Raw genomic sequence first — 24804 nt, forward strand, 5'->3', positions numbered from 1 at the left:
AAAGTTAAAATGCAATCACCAGCAGTACTTAGACGCAGACTCTAGCGATCCATTACATGTATAAATACATGTTGTCTGACATTTACTGGCTACTTACTGACTCTATTAGACATGCAATGATATATGAAACATTAGTTAATAGTTGGTGCTTTAAATTCAATACTCATTTAAGGGAAACAATCATATTCATTTGCAATGTTAGAAAAGAACAACAAATCTCACAAATAGGGATATGCAATCTTTCTGGTCACAGAATTGGTTCACAGAATTTTTAATTGAGCAGAGACAATTGGTACTTAAAAAGTTTCATGGAAAACTAAGTTATATTCTGTACAGCTCAACTATTTACAATATGTCAGACTGTAATAACAAGAAATGCATAATCTTGAGTCTGGATGCACTGAGAATTTTTTCCAGTAGATGGATAATGACAGCAAAACTCTTGTTCTGTAGCTTAACCCATTCTGTACCCATGGATGTACTTGGTATGCTTAGAGATACGTTTGCAGGTGGACGTGAGCTCACAGGAGCTCTGCCTCTATTGTCACTCTAGAGGCCTCTTCAAAGTCCTCAGTCTCTGACTAAGAGTAAATGGAGCCTCCAGCATGCTTTGAGGTAAAAATCATTGATTGGTGGCACGTGGAGTCCTAGGGCACTGAACAATGAGGAAGACACTGAGAAAAGGAGGAAGAGGGAGGGACGATCATAACCATGCAGGGGGAGGGGGTCAGAAGAAGAACCTTTTCAGGAAGCATAAGCTAAGCTTAAGGGTACTAAAGAACAATAAAAACAAAATAAAATGAATTAACAGGATAAGAAGGGAAAAGAGATAAAGAAAGTTAGGGAAGGGGGAGAGTAAAGGAAGTTATAGAAGAACAAGGGGAAGGGCAAGAAAGTGCAGAGAGGAGGCAGCGGAAGGAAAGAAGAGTGGAGAGGGCAGACAGGCTATCAGAGATTAGAATTAGAAAAAGAAACATGGGAAATCAAAATTATAGGTAAAGATAAGAGGAAATGAAATGTAAATGCTAGAAGAGAGAGCAACAGGAAGTGACAAAGGGTAAATAAAAAAAGAAATAAAAGGAAAAAGGAAATTAGAATTAAAAAAAACAAAGCAGATGTCAAGAGAGCAGAGAAAGAGAGAGGAAAACATTCCCCTCAGAACTAAAGGAGCCCTGTGCACACATCTGCTACCCACACCTATGTGGATCGGGAAAAGCTGCAGGCCCACCAGAAGGGAGCCTGTTTTCATGGGATGGGCTCCACCTTAATTAGAGTGGAACCTTCTTACTGGTGCTAATACTTAAGAAAGAGAGCAGCTTTTAACGCAGACCATTGGGGACCTCCGATAGTCACACAGAAGCATCTGGTTCAGAGGGAGGTTTCTTCAAAAGTAGGGAAGTTAGAATATTCAAATAGAGAGGCTGTGGTAAAGGCTGAAGTAGCCCAGATGGATTTAAAGAAAGAGCACACAGATATGAATTTCTCCAAAGTGCCTGTGTTGTCTGCTAATATGCAGGATTTGGTTATAAATCAAATTAGAAATCAAAACAAAAAAATACTTTAAAATGTCTGCATGTGAATGCCAGATATCCTTTTATACCTCCTGATTTTTACCTCCTGATTTTTTTTACCTCCTGATTTTTACCTCCAAATTTAAAGAAAAAAATTAAAAAATACACGGCTTCTTATATGACCCAAAAACTCTGTTCTCATATGTTGCTGCCCTTACCACACCTATGCCCCTTACCATCCCAGAAGAAAAAGCCCAGAACAAATCCACAGAGTTGGCTATCTTCTTTGATAACAAAATCAAAAACCTACTTGCCCCCCTGGCATCATCTAACACTTCTCCAAACCTCCTGCTTCGCCGCCCTGCTCTTCCCCCTCGGCTCGGTCGGCCCTCCCCGCGCGGTCTGCGTCGGCCCATCGGGGCCAGGGGAGGTGGACCGGTGACAAGCCTCTCGCGAGGCCTCCGAGGCAACCACAAATTTAAAGAAAAAAATAAAAAAAAACCAGCGGCTTCAAAGCGGATGGCAGAAGGAAGCAGGAACCGGTAAGCCCTCCCCGGAAGCCACAACGCCTCCCCAGAGCCCTTTAAAGGGCTGAAACTGCTCTAGGCGTCGCGCAGCCTAAGGAGCGCGACAAAGGGGCCTGCCCCTTTGTGCACTCCTTCGTGCGCTCCAGCACACTGTACTAGAAGACACCCTCGCTATCTCCTTCTATTACTCCACCCGTTCTTTTACCCAAGCGCTCTACCTCAGCTCTCCTCAAGCATTCGTCCAGTCACTCCCACATCCAGCATTTTTCCAGCAATCGTCCAGCCACTCCCACATTCAGCATTCTTCCAGCAATCGTCCAGCCACTCCAGCATCCAGCATTCTTCCAGCAATCGTCCAGCCACTCCCACATTCAGCATTCTTCCAGCAATCGTCCAGCCACTCCCACATTCAGCATTCTTCCAGCAATCGTCCAGTCACTCCAGCATCCAGCATCCTTCCAGCAATCGTCCAGCCACTCCCACATTCAGCATTCTTCCAGCAATCGTCCAGCCAATCCCCACACTCTGGGGATTCTTCCAGCAATCGTCCAGTCACTCCAGCATCCAGCATCCTTCCAGCAATCGTCCAGTCACTCCAGTTTCCAGCACTCATCAAGCCACTCCAACACCCAGTAGTCATCCAACAATCATCTCTGCCAGCAACTTCTTCCAAAAAGACAACATGCTACAAACTTTCCCCATACCGATTATCCCTTGCTTACTCCCCAACAGAGCTAATACACCCTTGCTCAATCTATGCTGAAAGAGATCCCTGATTCCAATCATGATCTCTCCCCTAACACAATTCCTAGGCTTATCTTTAATCACCTTAACCCTTTTCAACTCGCAGTCGCTCTCGAAAAAATCCCACATGCTCAACGACCATCTCCTGGACACCCAACCGGACATTTGTGCCATTACCGAAACATGGCTGAAAAACACAGACACCGCCATAATTAACCAACTGCCAACACAACAATATGACATCTTCTCTATCCCCAGACCTAAAAAAAGAGGGGGTGGAATAATGTTAATAGCAAAAAAAGAACTGAGACTATCCCAGCAAGCCTTCAAATCGACGACCAAATTAGAAATCGGACTATTCAAATCCCCCCAGCTTCAATTCTGCCTTATTTACGCCCCCCCGGGGCTCCTAGAATCCGACCCTTCTCCCCTCATCGAAATCATAGCCAAACACATCAACACTAACTCACCTGCTATCATTTTAGGAGATTTCAACCTCCATGTTGACTCCCCCACCCTATCATCTAATTGCGAAGCCCTTCTCTCATCCCTCCAGGCTATGGGATTCAAACAAATTATAAACAATCCCACACACAAGGCAGGCCACACGCTTGACCTGATATTCACGAACGAAACCATCTCGCCCATCTCCCCACCTTCTTGCACCCCCATCCCCTGGTCAGATCACTCGATAATAACTACAAAATTATCTATAAAACAAAAACTGACCCCTATTGCTACTAAATCCTCTATCCAGTTCAGGAAACCTTGTTCCATGGACACTCAACAACAGCCTGGCCAAAGACCTAATTAAACTGGACCTCTCCGATGCTGATACCGCTATTAACTCCTGGCAAACTATTACACACTCAGTAGCAAACAGAATCTGCCCCGTATCTTCAAAAGTTATCAACCCGGCCCGCACGAAAAAAAAAACCCTGGTTCTCAACTGAATTAAGAAAACTCAAACAAGATCTACAACACAAAGAACAACGCTGGCAGAAAGATCCCTCCCCTTCCTCACTGGCTTCTTACAAAACAGCAATGAGCTACTATAGGACATCCATTACCCGCACCAAACGAGATTTCTATGCCAAAAAAATACACGGCTTCTTATATGACCCAAAAACTCTGTTCTCATATGTTGCTGCCCTTACCACACCTATGCCCCTTACCATCCCAGAAGAAGAAGCCCAGAACAAATCCACAGAGTTGGCTATCTTCTTTGATAACAAAATCAAAAACCTACTTGCCCCCCTGGCATCATCTAACACTTCTCCAAATCCCTCGCAACCACTAAGCCTCGCAACCACTAACCCTCCTCCAACTATCCACAAACAGACGCTAGAATCTCTTGAACCGACATCTTCCCTGGAAATAGAATCAATAATCAAGAAAATGAAACCTTCTTCACATCCATTGGACCAAATACCGACCAAACTCCTTCTCACCATCCCTAACACCATTGCTAAACCGCTGGCAGACATCATAAATTGCTCCCTCAATCAAGGATCTGTCCCTGACTCCTTAAAAATTGCTTCACTGAAACCCTTACTAAAAAAACCCAACCTGGATCCAGCCAACCCTGTAAATTTCCGCCCCATTGCAAACCTACCTTTTATAGCCAAGCTAATGGAAAAGCTTGTCAACATCTGACTCACAGACTACCTTGACTCCCACAATATTCTCTACCCTTCTCAATTCGGATTCAGGAAACGCCTAAACACAGAATCCCTCCTTCTTTCTCTAACGGACAACATCCTGATGGGCCTTGACAAGGGACAATCATACCTTCTAGCCCTACTCGACATTTCTGCGGCGTTCGACACGGTAAACCATTCTATCCTCATCAACCGTCTAATGGAAATAGGCATATCTGGTTCTGCACTGCTCTGGTTCATATCCTTCTGAACAACAGGCACTACAAAGTTAAAATAAATGACAAAGAATCCCACCCCATAGCCTCAACCTCACCCATTTTATATACGCGGACGATGTGCAAATCATAATTCCCATCTCGGACCCCATCTCCTCTACTCTAAATTTTTGGAACAACTGCTTACACGCCATCAACCTTCTTCTCTCGAGTCTCAACCTGGTCCTAAATATGTCCAAAACGGAACTCCTGGTTATCTCCCCTAGTGATAACAACCCCTTCGCCAATAATGCATTCATCCCATTAGCAAACCAGGTCAGAGACCTTGGGGCCACCCTTGATTCTAGAATGAATTTCAAAAAATTCATTAACGCTACAACCAAAGAATGCTTCTTCAAGCTACAGGTCCTGAAGCAACTAAGACCGCTCTTACACTTCAAGGATTTCCGTTCAGTGCTTCAAGCCATATCGTTTTCAAAGATCGACTATTGTAACGCTCTACTACTCGGTCTCCCCGCTTCTTCTACCAAACCTCTACAGATGCTGCAAAACGCAGCGGCCAGGATCCTTACAAACACACGTCGCAAGGACCATATCACACCAATCCTAAAAATCCTACACTGGCTTCCCATCCAATATAGAATACTTTTCAAGGCTCTCACTATCATCCACAAATCCGTCTACCAGCAATCCACACTCCAACTCACCTTCCCACTCGAATTACATACCTCCGCAAGGCCGATCAGAACTGCCTACAAAGGTTCGCTCAAGGCTCCCCCCAACAAATCCTCGGTCCACAACTCTATTCACAAGCGAGCACTTTCGACAGCAGGTCCGCTACATTGGAATTCGCTTCCCCAAGACTTACGCCAGGAACAATGCCATCTAACATTCAGAAAGAAACTGAAAACCTGGCTGTTCGCAGAAGCCTACCGTTGAAGGAACACCTCAACCATCACTGACTCTCACCCTTCCACCCCTCCCTAATCCCTCCCCCCCCATCATTTCCCTCTCCCCCCCCCCCCCCCCCCCCCCCCCCCACTCACCTCCCCTCCTCTCCTTCTCCCACTGGACTTACCATGTTAATAATCGCCTAGGATAAATCTCTGTTTATGTATCACTAACATATTGTTTTTGTTGATTATATTTATCACTCTCCAGTTGTTATAGTTTAAAATCTGTCCTGTCTTCCATTTCCCATGTTTTACGCTCCCTGTTTAATGTAACTTTACTTTCTACCTAAATGTTAATTGGTTTCCCCTCAGTTCTATTGTAAACCGGTACGATAAGACCTGGTCTTGAGTATCGGTATAGTAAAAGAAGTTAAATAAATAAAATAAAAATAAATATCTGAGAAATAAGATTGGAGAGCTAGAATGTGTGGCATAATAGACATCTCAGTGATATGATGGAAGGAAGATAACCAATGGGACACTGTGACATCACAATTAAAAATTATATCAACACAAGCGAGCACATCATTTTGGAAGAGAGGTAGCACTATATGCAAAGGATGGCATAGTGTCTTTTTTGTAATAATATGTATGTGAATCTTTGTTACCTGCACTGGAAAATTAGAAGATGTGGGCTATAAAACTTTGCTATAAATAGAGACAAGCAAAATAAGCATTGGATAAACACAGGCAATCTCTCAGGGAGTAATGGCATTTGTAAAGCTGAATTAGTTGAGTGGATGGCACTCAACAAATTTATTTTTTTTTTACAGGAATGTCGGTATAGAAAAAAATAAAATAAATAAATGGCAGACTATATAGGCTATATAGTTTTTTGTTGTCATCATGGCTCTGTGTTTCTAGTCTGAATATCTGAATGACAGAAAAAAATGAATGTGGAAAAGTGCAAAATAATGCACACTGGGAAAAATAATCCCAACTACAGGTACACAATGCTGGGCTCTGTATTAGGAGTCATCACCCAACAAAAGGACCTTAACTTCTTCTGGACAAGAAACTGAAATTCCTAGCTCAGGGTGCGCGGCATTCTAAAAAGCAAATAGAACACTAGGAATGATCCAAAAAAGGACTGGAGATTAGGGATATGCATTCGTTCAGGACAAATTAGGAGAATGGTTAGTGCGCGCTAACCCGAAATTCGGGTCCCCCCGAATTTCAGAGGCCCGAACTGCGGGAAATATGAAATTTCCCACGGCAGGCCGAAAACGAAGCCTGAACCAAAAATTTAACTCCTGGTCAGAGGCAAGATTTAAACCCCATGATAAACTGGAGAGCATCAAAGCGAATGGATTATAGCATGGCCGGCAAAGCCAGCAAATGCTCTCTCCCGCCCTCCCTCCCTCCCTCCCCTCCCAAGCATGCAGAAACCTCTCTCTTACCTTAACCAAAGAGTTACAGGGTCCCTCCTTCTCTCTCAATCCCATCTCTAGAACGCCCCCCCCACCCAGGAAATCCCTCTCAGAGAAGACTTTACCTCCTTCAGCTGAGGTGTTCCCTTTCTGGCAGCTGACAGGTCCCTCCACTGTCACATGTCAGTGAAAGGACCAATCCCCCTTCAGAAAGGGGACTGGTCCTTTTACTGACAGCTGACAGTGGAGGGACCAATTGGAAAACAGTAAAGGGCACGTAATATTAATAGCATTAGGTGCTTGGATGTTTAGTATCTTGAAAAAAAAATGGGATAATTCTTAATTTGCTTCTAAACTCTAGAAAGCCAGTAGAAAGGTAAAGACTACAACAATGGAGAAATATAGATCCATGGGCACACAGTACACAATAACCAGGCAGAAGTATTCTAGACTATTTATTTATTTTAAAACATTTGTTACCTGCCCTTCCTACGTTCAGGGCGGGGTACAATAAAATACACATAATAAATTGAGAAAAATACATAACAAAATCAAAAAGTTAAAATAACAGATTTAGACACATTGGAAAACAAAATGAATCAAAACAAATAAAGACATCACTAATACCTCTGCCACAAGGAGGACCCATGGAGGAATCGAGGGGGACTGTGAGAATATCATTAGAGGATAGGGACGACAGGGGACTATAAATTGTTGGAGAAGTTTGGGAAAGCTTTCTTACAAAGGTGGGTCTTTAATGCTTTTTTTTCCCAAAATTTCTATCACGAAGGCATCTTACCTTTTTTGGTAGGCTATTCCATAGATGAGGACCTCCTGAGAAGAAAGCACAATCTCTAGTTTCATCTAGGTAGGTTAATTTTGGGGAAGGAACACTGAGCAACATTTGGCTTGCCAACCTATGAGTCCGGGACAGGGTGTGGATTTTCAGTACAGAGGAGATCCAGGGGAAATCTATAGAATGAATGGTTGAATGTATAATCATGGCAAGTTTATATTGTCTGCAGTATGATAGTGGGAGCCAATGTAATGATTCAAGAATAGGGGTAAGATGATCATGAATGGGAGTACTGGTTAGGAGTCTTGCTGCGGAGTTCTATATAATCTGTAAATAAAGAGTAACATACATTGGGAGGCCTGTTAAAAGGGAATTACAGTAATCTGTGTAAGAAAATAAAATTGATTGGAGAACAGAGCGAAAGTCAGAGTGTTCGAGAAGAGGTTTAATGTGATGGAGTAGACGTAGTTTGTGAATGACAACTGGATGACATAAGTGCAGTAACATAACAAAAAGAACAAATTAAACATACAGGAGTCCATTTTCAGCTGCTGTGCCGTACGCCGTATGCGGCTAAATTTAACTGCATAAGTAGGGGATGTTCCAGGGCAGGCAGGCGGCATTTCTGGGCAGAGCAGAGTTATCCACATAAACTATGTGCCTATACCTGGTCTGCCCAGAAATGCCGCCTGCCTGCCCTGGAATATCCCCTACTTATGCAGTTAAATTTAGCCGCATACGGCGTATGGCACAGCAGCTGAAATGGACTCCTATATGTATAATTTGTTCTTTTTGTTATGTTACTACACTTATGTCATCCAGATGTCATTCACAAACTATGCATTTTGATAAATCCAGGCCTAAATGACTACTCAGCAATATTCATTGCCGAATGTGGCTAAATGTAGCCGCATAAGTTGGGGGGATTCCAGGGGCGGGCATTTCTTGGCAGACCAGATATAGGCACATAGTTTATGTGGATAACTCTGCTCTGCCCAGAAATGCCCACCCCTGGAATCCCCCCGACTTATGCGGCTACATTTAGCCACATTTGGCAATGAATATTGCTGGGTAGTCATTTAGGCCTGGATTTATCAAAATGCACTAAATATTGCATGTAATAGGAAAAGGGGTGTATTTTATGGTAATAGGCAGTTTATTGCAATTTGTGCTAATACCTATGTGAAACACTATCTTAGCACAAATTGCAATAAGTGCCAGAAGTGATGTATTGCCTACATGCAACCACTGGGGGGGGGGGGGGGGGGGGGGAGAGAGTGTGAGAGTGAGAGAGAGAGAGAGAGAGACTAACCATAATGCCCTCACACTAGATTGGTATTTATCTCTCTATGGGAGGCCCACCTAGTCACTTGAGGTTAGGTTTAGGTATTAGTGTAGGGGTTAGGAGCCACTTTGACATTCAAGGTGAGTCGTACGGACAGAACAGTGCTCTCTTGTAAAGATTTGATGACCTTCGGAGTGCGGAAACTCACCCAAAGATGACATTTGTGCAATGTTCTCTCAACCTAGCTTGATGTTACCCAGGTAGAGAGTTCATCAAGCTAGGTTGAGAGAACATTGCACAAATCTAGTTTGAGGGCATTATGGCTAGGTACTCTCTCTCTCTCCCTCTCCCCCCCCAGGAGGGCCCTGATAGCTTGGCTGGCTCTCCAGGAGCTTAAAACCACTCAAAATGGCATGTGCACAAAACATCACAACTGTGATAAAACTCTATCACACAGCTTTACGCAAATGGAAAAGGTGTAGTTAAAATTAGTGTTCAAGCCATGCAATATGGCTTTGCAAAACTGTGAGCCCAGCCCACTTGGCCAAAATTCCTGCCCCAGTATTCTCTCCTTTTTCTCATTTGCATCACACGCGTTAATGGTGTTTTTTGCATGCGAAAACGCCTTAACGCATGCGAAAACGCCATATAGCACTTTGATAAATGACCCCCTTAGACGGATAACTTTTCAGTTATCCATCTAAAAGGCTTTTCAACATCAACCTCATAGTGACTAACACCTATACATAAAAGTGTCAACCATGCCTCAGCTGAAGATTGCCATTTTAAATGTACACAAACTGAAATCAGGTCCTCAAAGACCTATTCAAATAAGTGTGTTTTAAGCATTTTTCAAAACCTAATAGCTGACTCCTTAACCTTGAGCTCATCATGTAAACCATTCAAAAGGCAAGGTCCATCCACACATCTCTTCCTCGATTTTTTGAGCGGACCTGTCTAACAGATGGTATAACCAATACATTTGCGCAATAGCCAGTAATGAGCAGTACTTATAAACTAAACTATTTAAAATAAAAAGTTTAGCAATACATTTGTAACCAATGGTTACTGAAGTGGTATGTTCTGGTCAACCTGCTCTCAGTTGTATTTGGTAGGGCCTAGGTGATCAGAGCATTCTCCTGTGTTGAGTTACTGCTGCAGCAGAAAAGAGGTTGAGGCCTGACTGGATAAGTTTTTGCCAAGTTTCAACAGTTTTTGAAGAGATTTTGCTCAATTAAATCAAGATACTGTTAATCCTTCAGCCTGCACCACAAATTAGTTGAGCTCTGACAGTTCCTAGGGAGGATTTTGCTGATGCTTGCAAACTTCTTGCTGCATTGAAAGGACCAGTTCTAAAACTAGTTGTGAGTATTATGGAATTTATCACAGCTGATATGATAAATGAGACTAAGATTACTGCTTGGGGAGATCAGATGCTAAGGAAATGAAACATAACTATATTAACTCATGCTGACTGATTCAGAATGTTAAGCCCGTCGGTTGCAGACGACTGCGACTTCTCATGCTCACCTCTTCTTTCCCTGCACCATCAATCCTAGGAAGAATGGCAGCATCTGCAAACCACCACCGGCCTCCCCGGCGTTCCCGGGATGGCTTGGGCGCTGCCGACCGCCATCTTGTCTCCGGAATCACCTAAGGCACGACGCGCTCACAAGGGCCTCGTTTGTACACGTCATGGCGGGAACCTCGGGGGCATCCTCTGGGTGACATCAACTCACTGCTGTACTTAAGCTGACCGGCTCTTTGCTTCAACAAGTTAGCAAGGAGTTCCCTCATTGCTGAATCCGCTCCATATTTGGACTTCTGTTCCAGATTCCTCTCTCAGCGTGTGGACGCTCTGAGTACCCACTCCTTGGGGGCTTTTCCGCGTTCCTGACTATCTGCTCCTCGGAGGGCCTTCCTGCCTTGGAATTCTACCTGACCCCCTTCTCGGGCCACTCTCCTAGAACTTCCGCTTTTGAGTACTTTCCACAGACTTCAACAATACTTGCTTCACTGAAGGATCTCTGCGGTTTACCGCATGCCTTGGGTCACTACTGTTCCTCTTCAATGGAAGTTGTTCCAGTATATCCTGTGCTGCAGGGTATTGCCGCATCAGCTGCAGGGTATTGCCGCATCAGCTACAGAATCCACTTCCGGGTTCCTGCACCTCAGACCATCTCTTCATCATCTACTGTACAGACATCCTCGGCGTAGACCGCTCTACGGGCCACTACCAGATCTGCACTTCTGAGGTAATCCATACTCATCTGAAGGGTCTTCCTGGCATCCCCGCTCTGTGGGCCACTACCAGATCTTCACATCAGTAGTATCACCCTGGGTATACCCCACTGCTCTCAACTGTACTTATTTGCATCTCCCGCACTGCGGGCTCTGCTTTTCCTTCCTTCATAATAAAGTCTCTATAATTTAGCTGTGTCCTACGCCACCGAGACCACGCCTACCGACGATAAGGCTCACAGGGCTCCTCCCTGTGGGCGGAGACACCTCTCATCTCAGCCAAGGGTTCACATCCATACAAAAACATAACAGATTCGTAACTCCATGGACCCGGCTCAGGTCTCAGCCATTCAAGCCATCCCTGGCCTGGCCCAACAGCTTGCCAAACAACAAAGGACATTAGAGACTTTGGCTAATGCCTTCAATCAGCTAAACTCTCGGCTGAATTCTACATCGACGCCTGACAAGGCCACTCCTTCTCCACATGTGTTGCCTGTACGACACTCCATGCCCTTGCCAGCACTCACTTGTTTTACAGGTGATCCCCTCTTATGTAGGGGCTTTCTGAATCAGTGCTGTGTACACTTTTCACTACAACCTACCTATTTTCCAGACATAGTGTCGAAAACTACGTACATACTGTCTCTTTTAGACGGGAAGGCCCTGGCCTGGGCCTCACCTCTCTAGGAGCGTAATGATCCAATTCTAAATGATTTGACAGGCTTACTTGTTCTCTTTTGTTCTGTATTTGACGACCCCGCTCGCAAGACTGTCGCTGGATCTGCATTCCTGCATCTACAACAAGGTATCAAACCTTTGTCTGATTATGTTATCAAGTTTAAAACCTTGTCTTTGGAGCTACTTTGGAACCTGGGTTGCCTGCGGGCTATTTTCCTGGAAGGCCTTAACTCCCGCATCAAAGATGAATTAGCAGCATGTGAGCTCCCTGATACTCTGGACTCTCTCATTGACCTTGCGGGATGAATTGATTATCATCTACGTGAGCGATCACTGGAGGTAAAGGGACCTAAAAGGATGCCACCAGGGGTTCCACGCTCTCGTCCAGCGCCTGTTACCCAGACTACTCCAGCACCCAGTATCGAGGAGGAAGAACCCATGCAACTAGGTCGCAGCCACCTTTCAGCTATGGAGAGGCGTTACCGAAAGAGATTAGGCCTCTGCATGTACTGCGGACAGCCTGGCCACGCTGTTCCCTCCTGTCCTATCTGTCCGGGAAACTTGCAGACTTAGGATCCGCCAGAGGACTCCACCTAGGTCTAACTTCTCCATGTCCTCCATTGACTCTTCCAGTTTCCATTATCATGCCCTCGAATTTCACTAGCTCTAGTGGACTCCGGTGCCGGTGGGAACTTCATACTCAGACAACTCATAGAGCACCTATGAATCCCCACTGTTCAGTGCCAGGAAAAATAGTGGAAAGTGTTCTAAACATCAAAATCACAGAACATATAGAAAGACATGGTTTAATGGAACAAAGTCAGCATGGCTTTACCCAGGGCAAGTCTTGCCTCACAAATCTGCTTCACTTTTTTGAAGGAGTTAATAAACATGTGGATAAAGGTGAACCGGTAGATATAGTATACTTGGATTTTCAGAAGGCGTTTGACAAAGTTCCTCATGAGAGGCTTCTAGGAAAAGTAAAAAGTCATGGGATAGGTGGCGATGTCCTTTCGTGGATTGCAAACTGGCTAAAAGACAGGAAACAGAGAGTAGGATTAAATGGGCAATTTTCTCAGTGGAAGGGAGTGGACAGTGGAGTGCCTCAGGGATCTGTATTGGGACCCTTACTGTTCAATATATTTATAAATGATCTGGAAAGAAATACGACGAGTGAGATAATCAAATTTGCAGATGACACAAAATTGTTCAGAGTAGTTAAATCACAAGCAGATTGTGATAAATTGCAGGAAGACCTTGTGAGACTGGAAAATTGGGCATCCAAATGACAGATGAAATTTAATGTGGATAAGTGCAAGGTGATGCATATAGGGAAAAATAACCCATGCTATAATTACACGATGTTGGGTTCCATATTAGGTGCTACAACCCAAGAAAGAGATCTAGGTGTCATAGTGGATAACACATTGAAATCGTCGGTTCAGTGTGCTGCGGCAGTCAAAAAAGCAAACAGAATGTTGGGAATTATTAGAAAAGGAATGATGAATAAAACGGAAAATGTCATAATGCCTCTGTATCGCTCCATGGTGAGACCGCACCTTGAATACTGTGTACAATTCTGGTCGCCGCATCTCAAAAAAGATATAATTGCGATGGAGAAGGTACAGAGAAGGGCTACCAAAATGATAAGGGGAATGGAACAACTCCCCTATGAGGAAAGACTAAAGAGGTTAGGACTTTTCAGCTTGGAGAAGAGACGACTGAGGGGGGATATGATAGAGATGTTTAAAATCATGAGAGGTCTAGAACGGGTAGATGTGAATCGGTTATTTACTCTTTCGGATAGTAGAAAGACTAGGGGACACTCCATGAAGTTAGCATGGGGCACATTTAAAACTAATCGGAGAAAGTTCTTTTTTACTCAACGCACAATTACACTCTGGAATTTGTTGCCAGAGAATGTGGTTCATGCAGTTAGTATAGCTGTGTTTAAAAAAGGATTGGATAAGTTCTTGGAGGAGAAGTCCATTACCTGCTATTAAGTTCACTTAGAGAATAGCCACTGCCATTAGCAATGGTTACATGGAATAGACTTAGTTTTTGGGTACTTGCCAGGTTCTTATGGCCTGGATTGGCCACTGTTGGAAACAGGATGCTGGGCTTGATGGACCCTTGGTCTGACCCAGTATGGCATTTTCTTATGTTCTTATGTTCTTAAACACCTACACCACTGCTATTGTTATCTATACATGGCAAGCCATTACCTGGTGAGGTCTCATATACTACTCAACCTATTCATCTCCACACCGGGTCTCTACATTCGGAGACCATTTCTTTCCTAGTCCTAGATAAGGCAATACATCCGGTGGTACTCGGAATACCATGGTTACAAATGCACTCACCCCAATTCGATTGGAGCATCCTAGAACTGTCCCAATGGGGAAAAGCTTGCCATGGGAAATGCTTAGAGGTGGTAACTCCGATGCCATGCCTGACCACTACCACCTTCCTTCTGGGCCTACATCAGTAGTACTCTTCCTATCAAGATGTATTCTCTAAGAAAGCGGCAGACACCCTACCACCTCACCGATCCTTTGACTGTGCCATAAACCTATTACCCAATTCCAAGCCACCCAGAGGAAGAGTGTATCCACTTTCTCTGTCAGAGACCAAGGCTATGTCAGCCTATATTCAAGAGAACTTGGCGAAGGGCTTCATTTGGCCTTCTAAGTCTCCTGCCGGTGTTGGATTCTTTTTTGTGGGTAAGAAGGACGGATCCTTTCGCCCATGTATAGACTACCGCGGCTTAAATGAGATCACCATGAAGGACCGCTACCCATTGCCATTGATCTCTGGACTCTTTGATAGGCTCCAAGGAGCCAAAATATTCATGAAGCTGGACCTCAGAGGGGCATATAATTTGGTCAGAATACGCCAGGGCGATGAATGGAAGACAGCAGTTAATACCCGCGATGGCCATTTTGAATATTTAGTCAAGCCCTTTGGCCTATGCAACGCCCCGGCCGTATTTCAAAACATGATGAATGAAATCTTCAGGGACATGTTGTACACCTGTGTAGTAGTGTATCTAGACGACATACTGTTTTTTTCTCAAAACCTCCAGAGCCATCAATTGGACGTTGCTCATGTTCTACAGTGACTGAGAGATAACCACCTGTATGCCAAATTAGAGAAATGCTCTTTTCACCAGGAATCCATTCCCTTCTTAGGCTATGTGGTATCCAGCCAGAGGTTCCGCAAAAAACCAAGAATATTCAGGACTGGCCCCAACCTACTGGTCTTAAAGCCTTGCAAAGATTCCTCAGATTCACTAACTACTACAGATCATTCAGTCATCACTATTCTACCTTGACCACGCCTCTCACCGCCATGACACAAAAGGGAGCCAACCCCTCTCAGTGGTTGCCAGAAGCTGTGATCGCCTTCCAGGAACTCAAGAAGGTGTTGCTTCAAGAGCCATGTCTACGCCACCCTGATCCCTGACGACCTTTCATCGTCGAGGTGGATGCTTTGGACGTCGGAGTTGGTGCTGTCCTTAGTCAACATAGTGACACCCACACCTTACATCCCGACTCCTTTTTCTCTTGGCACTTCTCACCTGCTGAGCGAAACTACAGGATAGGAGACAAGAAGCTACTAGCAATCAAATTGGCATTTGAGGAATGGCACCCATGGCTCGAGCGTGCACAACATCAGATAACGGTTTACACCGATCACAAAAACCTTGAATACTTTCGTCATGCGCAATGCTTGAACCACAGGCAAGCCTGCTGGTCCCTATTTTTTAACCAATTTGATTTCCTCTTGAGGTATTGCCCAGCGGACAAGAATACCCGCACAGACGCTCTCTCCCATTCCTTTTCACCGGAGGACGTCCCTGATACCCCGTGTCATATCATTAACCCTACTAGGGTACTTCTCTCAGCTACCCACACGGTTCCAGCCGGGAAGACAGTGGTTCCCCAGACACTCAGGAAGAAGATCCTCAGATGGGCCAATGACTATATGCTTGCTGGTCATCCTGGACAATCTAGAATGCTGACCACCTTGCAAAGATACTACTGGTGGCCCTCCATGAAAGAAGACGAACAGGCCTACGTGGAGTCATGTCCTACCTACGTAAGACAGAAACCTCCGTCCGGTCATCCCTGGGGACTTTTTCAGCCACTACCCGCTCCTAGCGAAGCGTGGACACATATAGCCACGGACTTTATTGTCGATTTACCTGTGTCCAATGGCACCAACACCATCTGGGTCACTGTTGACCGCTTTTCTAAAATGGCTCATTTTGTGGCATTACCCGGATTACCATCAGCTCCAGAACTAGTGAAGTTATTCATCCGTCACGTTTTCCGTCTGCATGGCATGCCAAAGCACATCCTCTCTGACTGAGGGGTTCAATTTACAGCAAAATTCTGGAGATCCCTATGCAAAAAGTTTGACATATCCCTGGATCTTACACCAGCTTACCATCCGCAAGCCAACAGACAGACAGAGAGGATGAACCGTATGCTAAAACTATTTCTCCGGGCCTATGTTAATTCCAGACAAAGCGACTGGTCCGAGTTGCTTCCCTGGGCCAAATTCATGCTGATTTCACACCAATCAGCTTCAACAGGATCGTCGCCTTTTCAACTCGTCTATGGGTGTTAACCTCTACCTCCTCTACCAATGCCATTGTCAGTACCATCTCCTGCAGCCCAGGCATCAGCGCAAGAACTGCATCAACTTTGGGAACACACTAAAGAGCTTCTCCAGAAAGCAGGGCAACAGGCTAAGAAGTTCTATGATGTCCATCACAGAGCAGCTCTGCAGTTACAACCCAGAGACAAGGTATGGCTCAGTACCCACTTCATCCACCTAAAGCTGCCTTCTGCTCGATTTGCGCCCAGATACATAGGGCCTTTTGCAATACTCCGCTGCCTGGGTCCAGTCACGAACAGCTTGCAGTCACCATCTTCTCTTAAAATCCACAACGCCTTCCATATCTCCCTTCTAAGAAGAGGACATCACTTATCAGGTGGAAGATATCCGCTATCGTTTATATGTTTGATATCCGCTATCGTTTATATGTTTGAATTAATGACCTGTCCTTTCTCTTCTTCCTCTGCCAAGTTCTAATCACCCTGTTATATGTAACTGCCTTTTTCTGCACCATTGTTTTAGTTTATGTTTACGATACACCCTTGTTTTATGTGAACCAGCATGATGGGACTGCGTTCTCGAATGCCGGTATATAAAAACCCGAAATAAATAAATAAAAATAAATATTCCTGATGTAAGGAAACATGGAAGATGCTGGGAGTACCTCATATCCTGGGAAGGATTTTGTCCCGAGGAGAATAGTTGGGAGCCTGCAAGCAACATGCACAAGGGGGCGTCCCCTCCGGATGACGTCAACTCACTGCTGTACTTAAGCTGACCAGCCCTTTACTTTAACGAGTTAGCAAGGAGTTCCCTCATTGCTGAATCCGATCCATACTTGGACTTCTGTTCCAGATTCCTCTCTCAGGACGTGGACACTGGGTACCTGCTCCTCAGGGGCCTTTCCACGTTTCTGACTATTTGCTCCTTGGAGGGCCTTCCTGCCTTGGAATTCTACCTGACCCGCTTATAGGGCCAGTTTCCTGGAACTTCTGCTTGTGATTACTTTCCACAGACATTAACGATACTTGCTTCACTGAAGGATCTCTGCAGTGTATCTCGTGCCTTGGGCCACTACTGTTCCTCTTCAGTGGAAGTTGTTCCAGTATACCCTGTGCTGCAGGGTATTGCCGCATCAGCTACAGGATCCACTTCTGGGTTCTTGCACCTCAGACCATCTCTACATCATCTACTGTACAGACATCCTCAGCATACCCCGCTCTGTGGGCCACTACCAGATCTGGACTTCTGACGTAATCCATACTCGTCTGAAGGGACTTCAGGCATACCCCGCTCTGCGGGCCACTACCGGATCTTCACATCAGTAGTGCCATCCTGGGTATACCCCACTGCTCTCAACTGTACTTATTTGCATCGCCCACACTGCAGGCTCTGATTTTCCTTCCTTCATAATATAGTCTCTATCATTTAGCTGTGTCCTACGCCACCGAGACCGCACCTCCCAATGGTGAGGCTCACAGGGCTCCTCCCTGTGGGCGGAGACACCTCTCATCTCAGCCAAGGGTTCACATCCATACATAAACATAACACAGAAGAATTATCCATGTTGAACATCATGCAATTGCTCCAGGTTTGACTGTAATTTTCATAAATGTTTTGTTGCCACAATAAAAGTAAATGATTGAATCCTATTCAAGAGTATGCTGATATTATGAAATATATTGCACTTGATCCATGGTCAACAACAAACCTTTTCCGTTGGAAAAAAATCAGTAAAACTAGGGGTCATGATTTGAAACTCCAGGGAGGAAGACTCAGAACCAATGTCAGGAAGTATTTCTTCATGGAAGGGTGGTGGATGCCTGGAATGCCCTTCTGGAGGAAGTGGTGAAGACTAAAACTGTGAAGGATTTCAAAGGGGCATGGGATAAACACTGTGGATCTATAAAGGCTAGAGGATGGGAATGAAGAGAAGAGCCATTGGGGTGGCTTGCTGGAATGGTGGCTACTATCTGATGATTACTACCCTTACTCAATAAGGGCCGGATTTTAAAAAGGTTACATGCGCCAGGCCTATTTTCAAAAGGCCCGGCGACATGCGTAAAGCCCTGGGAAGCGTGTAAGTCCCAGGGTTTTACTAAAGGGGCAGGAAGGGGCGGGACATGGTGGAGGCAGGGCATGGGCAGGGTCAGAGGCTCCAGGCACAACGGCCATTTGCCGACTGCCAGCGCGCAAAAGGTAAATTTAAAATTTTGGGGGGGTTAGAGTAAGGCTAGGGGGAGGAAAGGTTAGGAGAAGGGGTGGGAAGTTAGGGGGGAGGGAACGGGGGAACGGGGAAAGGCAGCATGCGCAAGGTGCATAATTGTGCACCCCCTTGCGTGCACCGACCCCCGATTTTATAACATGCGTGCGCCTGTGCGCACATATTATAAAATCGGGCGTACATGTGCACGCGCCGGGCAGTGCGTGCACATATAGGTCGCACGCGCTTCTTTGAAAATCTACCCCTAAGCCTTCACACGGTTAATGCAACTCCAACATTGCTCTCTGTTTCAACAGCAAGGGGAAATGTGGAAATGAGGATTTGCATTCAGACAACAACCAACAAGGACTGAATTACACAGTCTGGGTAGAAAGATAAGCGTGGGAGTAGTTTGCTTATTACAGCAGTTACTACCCTAAACCAATTAAGCCTGATACTTCACTTTGAATGCATATACAGCATTGCTCTCTGATTCAATGGCAGGGGGAAATGTGGAAAAGAGGATTTACATTCAGACAACATCCAACAAGGCATTGATCTGTGCAGGCTGAGTAAACAAGCATCAGGGTAACTTGCTTGAATGGACAGTTACTACCCTTAACCATTAAGCCTTATGATTCACCTTTGATGCAGCTCCAACATTGCTCTCTGCATCGGCAGCAGGGGGTGGTGGGAAGTTCGAGTCAGACAGTTGCCAACAAGGGCCCTGAACTTGGTGATCGGTGAGACAGATAAGTATGGGAAAATAAGTGTGGGAGCTTGCTGGTCAGACTGGATGGGCGGTCTGGTCTTTTTCTGCCGTCATTTCTATGTTTCTATGATAATCACAGCAAGGCAAACTGAACGAGACACCCTAATTTTCCCTTGACTAAAATTTATTTTATTGGAAGACAGAAGATCCTATTCTGGCCACCAGCGAAACAGAGGACAGGGCACCAGGGGTGCACATTGTTTTCCTGGACAGATCTTTATAAAACGGCATTTACCAATAGGTAAAGGCTCCAAGCGCATTCACCAAAGCTTGACTCTAGCAATTGTGTTAGCTGTTACCTTATCCCCTCCAAGATCATCATTCTGTCCAGTGTTCAGCAAACATAGTTATATTCTCAGTTGACGAAAAACATAAAACAATACTCTGAACTGCTTTTCTCTCTTTAATTTTACATATTTCTTGTCTGGGGGAAAGGAAGAACTCTTCTGCAGCTTTTCTTCTCCTTTCTCAGACAAGCAAATACAAAGATTACAGTCAAGGAGCTTCACCACCTCTTCTCCCAGACAAGATATTTCCTTCTCACGTTCTGTTTTCCCATACAGAACAAGAAATGCAAGTAACCCTTCCCAAGATGCCACATCTCAAGATGCTCAAGTTATCAGATGGCTCTTCACACTGCTCAGGTAGGCAGGCTTCCCCCACAGTCCTCATCATGCAGGACACACAGGAGATCAAGAAATACAAATTCTTTAATAATCTCTCCCTACTTCCATCCACCCGCTCCAGCTGGTGCATCAGAAAGGAAGCACATACTGACCCACCATCCAGCAAATGACCACAGTGTCCGCAGACAAGGAGGGATCAAAGGTCCAGCCCTTGTTGATCCAACCATAGCAAGCTTCCTTCCTTTTTGAAATTCTAATAACGAGAGACTGGTAACAATAATAATCAGAGTACCTCTTCATTCAATCAGATCAATATTTTAACCATTTCCTATCTGCAGAAATCCCACCGGCATGAATGCAAACATAATATACTATAATATATTGAAAAATTAACATCTTTCTGTAGCCATGAAAAAATGTGTAATGGAACTTCTAAGTGCAATGGATTGCTGCACCTGGGATCACTTATTGAAAATTATAGACTTTGTTATTAGGTGTCTTTCATCATGTGGTGTTCCAGTTCAGATGAGATGAATAACCACTGACGTCCAGGTTTCTGAATAAGGAGTAGAAGGGATGAGTGAGTGCAACAATCAATAATACTTAGGGTGTATAAGTCTGAAATCCTATAACAACACAGATGGTAGAAATTGGTTTTCTAGCATCTTTTCCTATATCCATGTCTAAATAATTGTAAAATTTAAAAGCTCACAATAGTGATCTAACCATTAAAGATGCTCTGAATTGCAAATTAAATGTAATGAAGTTTCAGTGCAATTTCTTTGCACACTGGAAAAATAAAAAAAGCCATTGTATGCCTATGCTTGAATCTTATTTTTCTTTTCCCTGTGGTGCAACAGCAGTGATATGCAAATTGAGGTGACAGGCTTGGCATATCCTGCTGAGCCAATTCCTAATAAGCCTTGCTTGCTTTGTTCTGCTATAGCTTTGATGCTGCATCAGAGTTCTAAAGGAATGCCAGCCATTCCCATTTTACTAACCTTGAGGGTGTCCTTTTTAATCTCAGCTGTGTGCAGAATTTGATTTACAATATTTGCTGTTTCAGTAGACTTCAAAATGACAAAATGCCAAAACAGTCTGTATTACAACACAGGAAAAAAACATGAGGAATATACAGAATATTCAGGGCCACTCTTAAATAGTAGCGTATGCTTATATTAATGGCTGCCGGCTTATGCTTTTGACTGTCCTTTATGGAAACCTGCATATATAAATGCTGCGGCAAGAATCCTGACTAATACCAACAGAGGAACACACATCACCCCCATACTACAGAACCTGCAATGGCTGCCAATCAAATATAGAATATTACACAAGGCTCTCACTATAATCCACAAAGTCATTCACAACCAACAACAACTAGACCTCCAGATTCCCCTCAAATTATACTCATCAGACAGACCGATTCGAGAAGCATATAAAGGCACCCTGCAACCCCCTACAACGAAATCTACCCGCCTATCATCTACCAAAGAACGAACCTTCTCTACAGCTGGCCCAGCCATCTGGAACAAGATGCCCACAGAACTCAGATTAGAACCATGCCCGTCTACCTTCCGCAAAAAACTTAAGACATGGCTCTTCATCCAGGCCTTCACTTAACCTACAGTTCCAGCAATTCCTCACTAATTCAGACACTGACTCCTACCTAAACTCTCTGACAAGTGTAGCCTATACACTTATGCCTCTTCTCATCATATTATTGTATTATCTAATTTGTTCAGTTATGCCTTCTATCGCTCCGGCTATCCTAGCCCTCCAGGTTAATACCCCTTGTTATATGTAACTTTCATTTCTTGTTATATGGTTGACTTTGTTATTCCCCTCATGTTATTTGTAAACCGATCTGATATGAATTTCTTTCATGAAGGTCGGTATATAAAAATGTTAAATAAAAATAAATATACAGTACATCCCCAGCAAACCAAAATTCAGATAAAAACGACAAGGTTTATTTGGCTCAATTCTCTTCTGTTCTTCCCAGCAAGTCATGGCAACATGGAAAAACAGCACAAGTAACTATTTTAAAATGAGTGAAATAAACTGGAAACAAGATGCACACCTTACTCTTTTCTTGCTGGAGCTCTATTTGAATATCTGTCAGTTTGGCCCTGAGCTCTTCATTGGCAGCTTGCAAAATAGCTAAGGCATCAGGCTTTTCTCCCTTAGCTCGGTTGCTGGTACTCTTCTTTGACATTGTGAGATGGTGCGACTGGGAGGATGAAGTCCCAAGCAGAGAGAACCTCCCAGTCCTAGGCTTGGGGCTCCTCGTTCCAGGTTCCTTTGCACTACATTTTCTTACTCACCTAAAAAGGGGGAAAAAAAAACAAAACACAACCCATGAAGGATATTGTATTTTCTTTGTAAACAGTACGTCAAGGTTTAAAAACCCACAGTCATTATTTATTCAGCTGGGAAACTGGCAAGGTCTAAATACAATTCCAGAATGCAATTCAAAATATTTTGTGCTCAACAGCCAGTGGCATAAGCAGAGAATTTAGTATCCTGTGCTGAAACTGAGTGAACCATTCTGCTCCCCACCTCCACCATTTACCAACTGGGTGACAATAACAGCTCAATGACACACTCTGTCTGTGCTTAATTTTATTACCTACAAAATCAACCAGATTGCTCTCAAAAGCAAATCAGAAGGAAAGTCATTAAACCTAAAGTAGACAATAATTATTTTGCTTCTTTCTCATAGAATAAAATTGATAGCATAGAAGCAGAGCATTACATCTGTAGGAAGGTAGGTGGAGGGGAGGGTTAACTAAAGAATTCTTTTCAGTAGACTTCGCTATGTTCTGGGCTCACGTTGATTTTGTTTTGGCGGGGGAATAGTTATTCTTCTGTTAATCCACCCTGTTTTCCCCTCCATTTTCTCTGTTAATTTTGGGGCTCACAGGAGAGGAAGAAGAGCAGGAGATCTCCCAGCAGGGCTGGTCCAGTGGCTGAGTAGCTGTGCAGAAAACCTGTATTTTGATTCCTGCATCAGGTCTTCTGCTCCCAGGGCTAGCAGGGAATGGGGATATCATGGAGGCAGCATTCCTAGCCCTTGGGGAGTAGGTAGGAGGGAGTCCCAGTCATTGTGCAACAATGGCACCTAGTGGTCGAATTGAAGGCCTATGATTGTAGGGTTCTGGAAGAAACTCAGATGCACGGCCAAGGACTGTCACCGCGATGACTGGGCTAAGTGATTGGGAGCTGCTATAAAACAGGGGGAAAAATCCCTGGGTAGGTATGAATGAAGGTTTATGGCACAAGATCCCAGCCCTGTCATGACTGAGCTGGTACCTCAAGAAGCAAGAAGAAGAAGATACCAGACCCCCCCCCCCCCCCCAAACAGAAGAGTTTCTTTCCCAAACAAATAGTAGTATCATTGTGAGGAAACAGGAATATGAGCAGAAGGAGCTTACTCTGCATTGAGCTCCTTGTTCTTCTACCTAACAAACAATGACAACATTTTAAATAACAAAGCCTGAAGAGAGTTAAAGCAGAGCCTTTTTGTCTTGACTTATCTTATTAGTACGTAGCTGTCCCATGAAGCTGTGATGGCTAGGAGTGCTGACATTTTGTTTTCCCTTCTGTTATGAGGGCAGCGTGGTGCCAGGAAGGGCACCTTCAAATCAAGATTACGCATATAGATTTTTGTTTCTTCAAAAATGTCTTTCAATTTATTTGTAAATCTTGTTATTGGCAATGAACAATAACACAAAAAGCTACGTGTGCAATTATCTCTGTTACATACCAGCTCATATCAGACATTTTATTACACGTAAATCACAATTCGGTGCTGTTAGCTGCAGCACCGTTATCATCATCTGAGTCACTAGAGGATGATGAAGAAGCAAAAGTTACTTTTCTAGTAAACATTTTTGGATTTTTATTATTACCCCTCCCTCCCACCATTCCTCTGCACCCTCAGATGTCTTCAAAGCAGGTTAAACTCCTCTTCATAAATCCAGTGCCGTCCTTTCACATGATAAGAACTAATTTATAATAAGGCTACAAAAAGCCCTAGAAGAAAACGATTGATAATAAGTTTCCCATTTCTGTAGAAATACTTTTTTACTCTGAAATATACTGTCCCTTACAGACATTTTTTCCAGTTCCATTAACAAGTGCAGAGCATTTCTCCACTATTCGTATGAAGGCTTATCTGAATACACTATTTAGTCAAAATGCATTTCTTCACTATAAAAAGTGCTATTCTCAAAAAATAAACTTATATTTTTATTTCCATCAAAATCTGAAGTTAAAACATCAAAAAGAACCAACTCAGGGTGCAGAGGAATCCTCGTTCCCACAGCTAAGCATAGGAATCTAGTCATTTCTTTCCAATGTTTCTGAATTCTGTTACAATCCCAAAACAAGTGACTTTCCATGTCCACAGCCTGACACTTGTTACATTTGTCTGACTGTTTATGTTTTGCAAGAAATGCCCTTCTATGAGAATAATAAATCCTCTTCCAGAATTTTAGAAGGTTTCCCACAATGCTATTAACTTTGTTATAATTATTTGTTTAAAACTACTAATAAAGCGTCCAGTCTTTATATTAATTTGCTCCTATCTGA

The 24804-nt window shown here is 44.0% G+C and overlaps 1 protein-coding gene across 1 annotated transcript in view; it reads right to left on the minus strand.

Annotated features, from left to right (window-relative positions):
- The window catches only part of JAKMIP3 (Janus kinase and microtubule interacting protein 3), a 264240-nt gene extending 241711 nt beyond the window's left edge, over positions 1 to 22529 (minus strand). The window contains exon 1 of the mRNA XM_029610721.1: positions 22292 to 22529. Coding sequence (XP_029466581.1) covers positions 22292 to 22426 — 135 coding nt within the window. The 5' untranslated portion in view covers positions 22427 to 22529. The remainder of the gene's footprint in view (positions 1 to 22291) is intronic.
- Between the last annotated feature and the right edge of the window lie 2275 nt (positions 22530 to 24804).

This window comes from Rhinatrema bivittatum, chromosome 7 (assembly GCF_901001135.1).
Source record: "Rhinatrema bivittatum chromosome 7, aRhiBiv1.1, whole genome shotgun sequence".
In the NCBI taxonomy this organism is placed as follows: Eukaryota; Metazoa; Chordata; class Amphibia; order Gymnophiona; family Rhinatrematidae; genus Rhinatrema; species Rhinatrema bivittatum.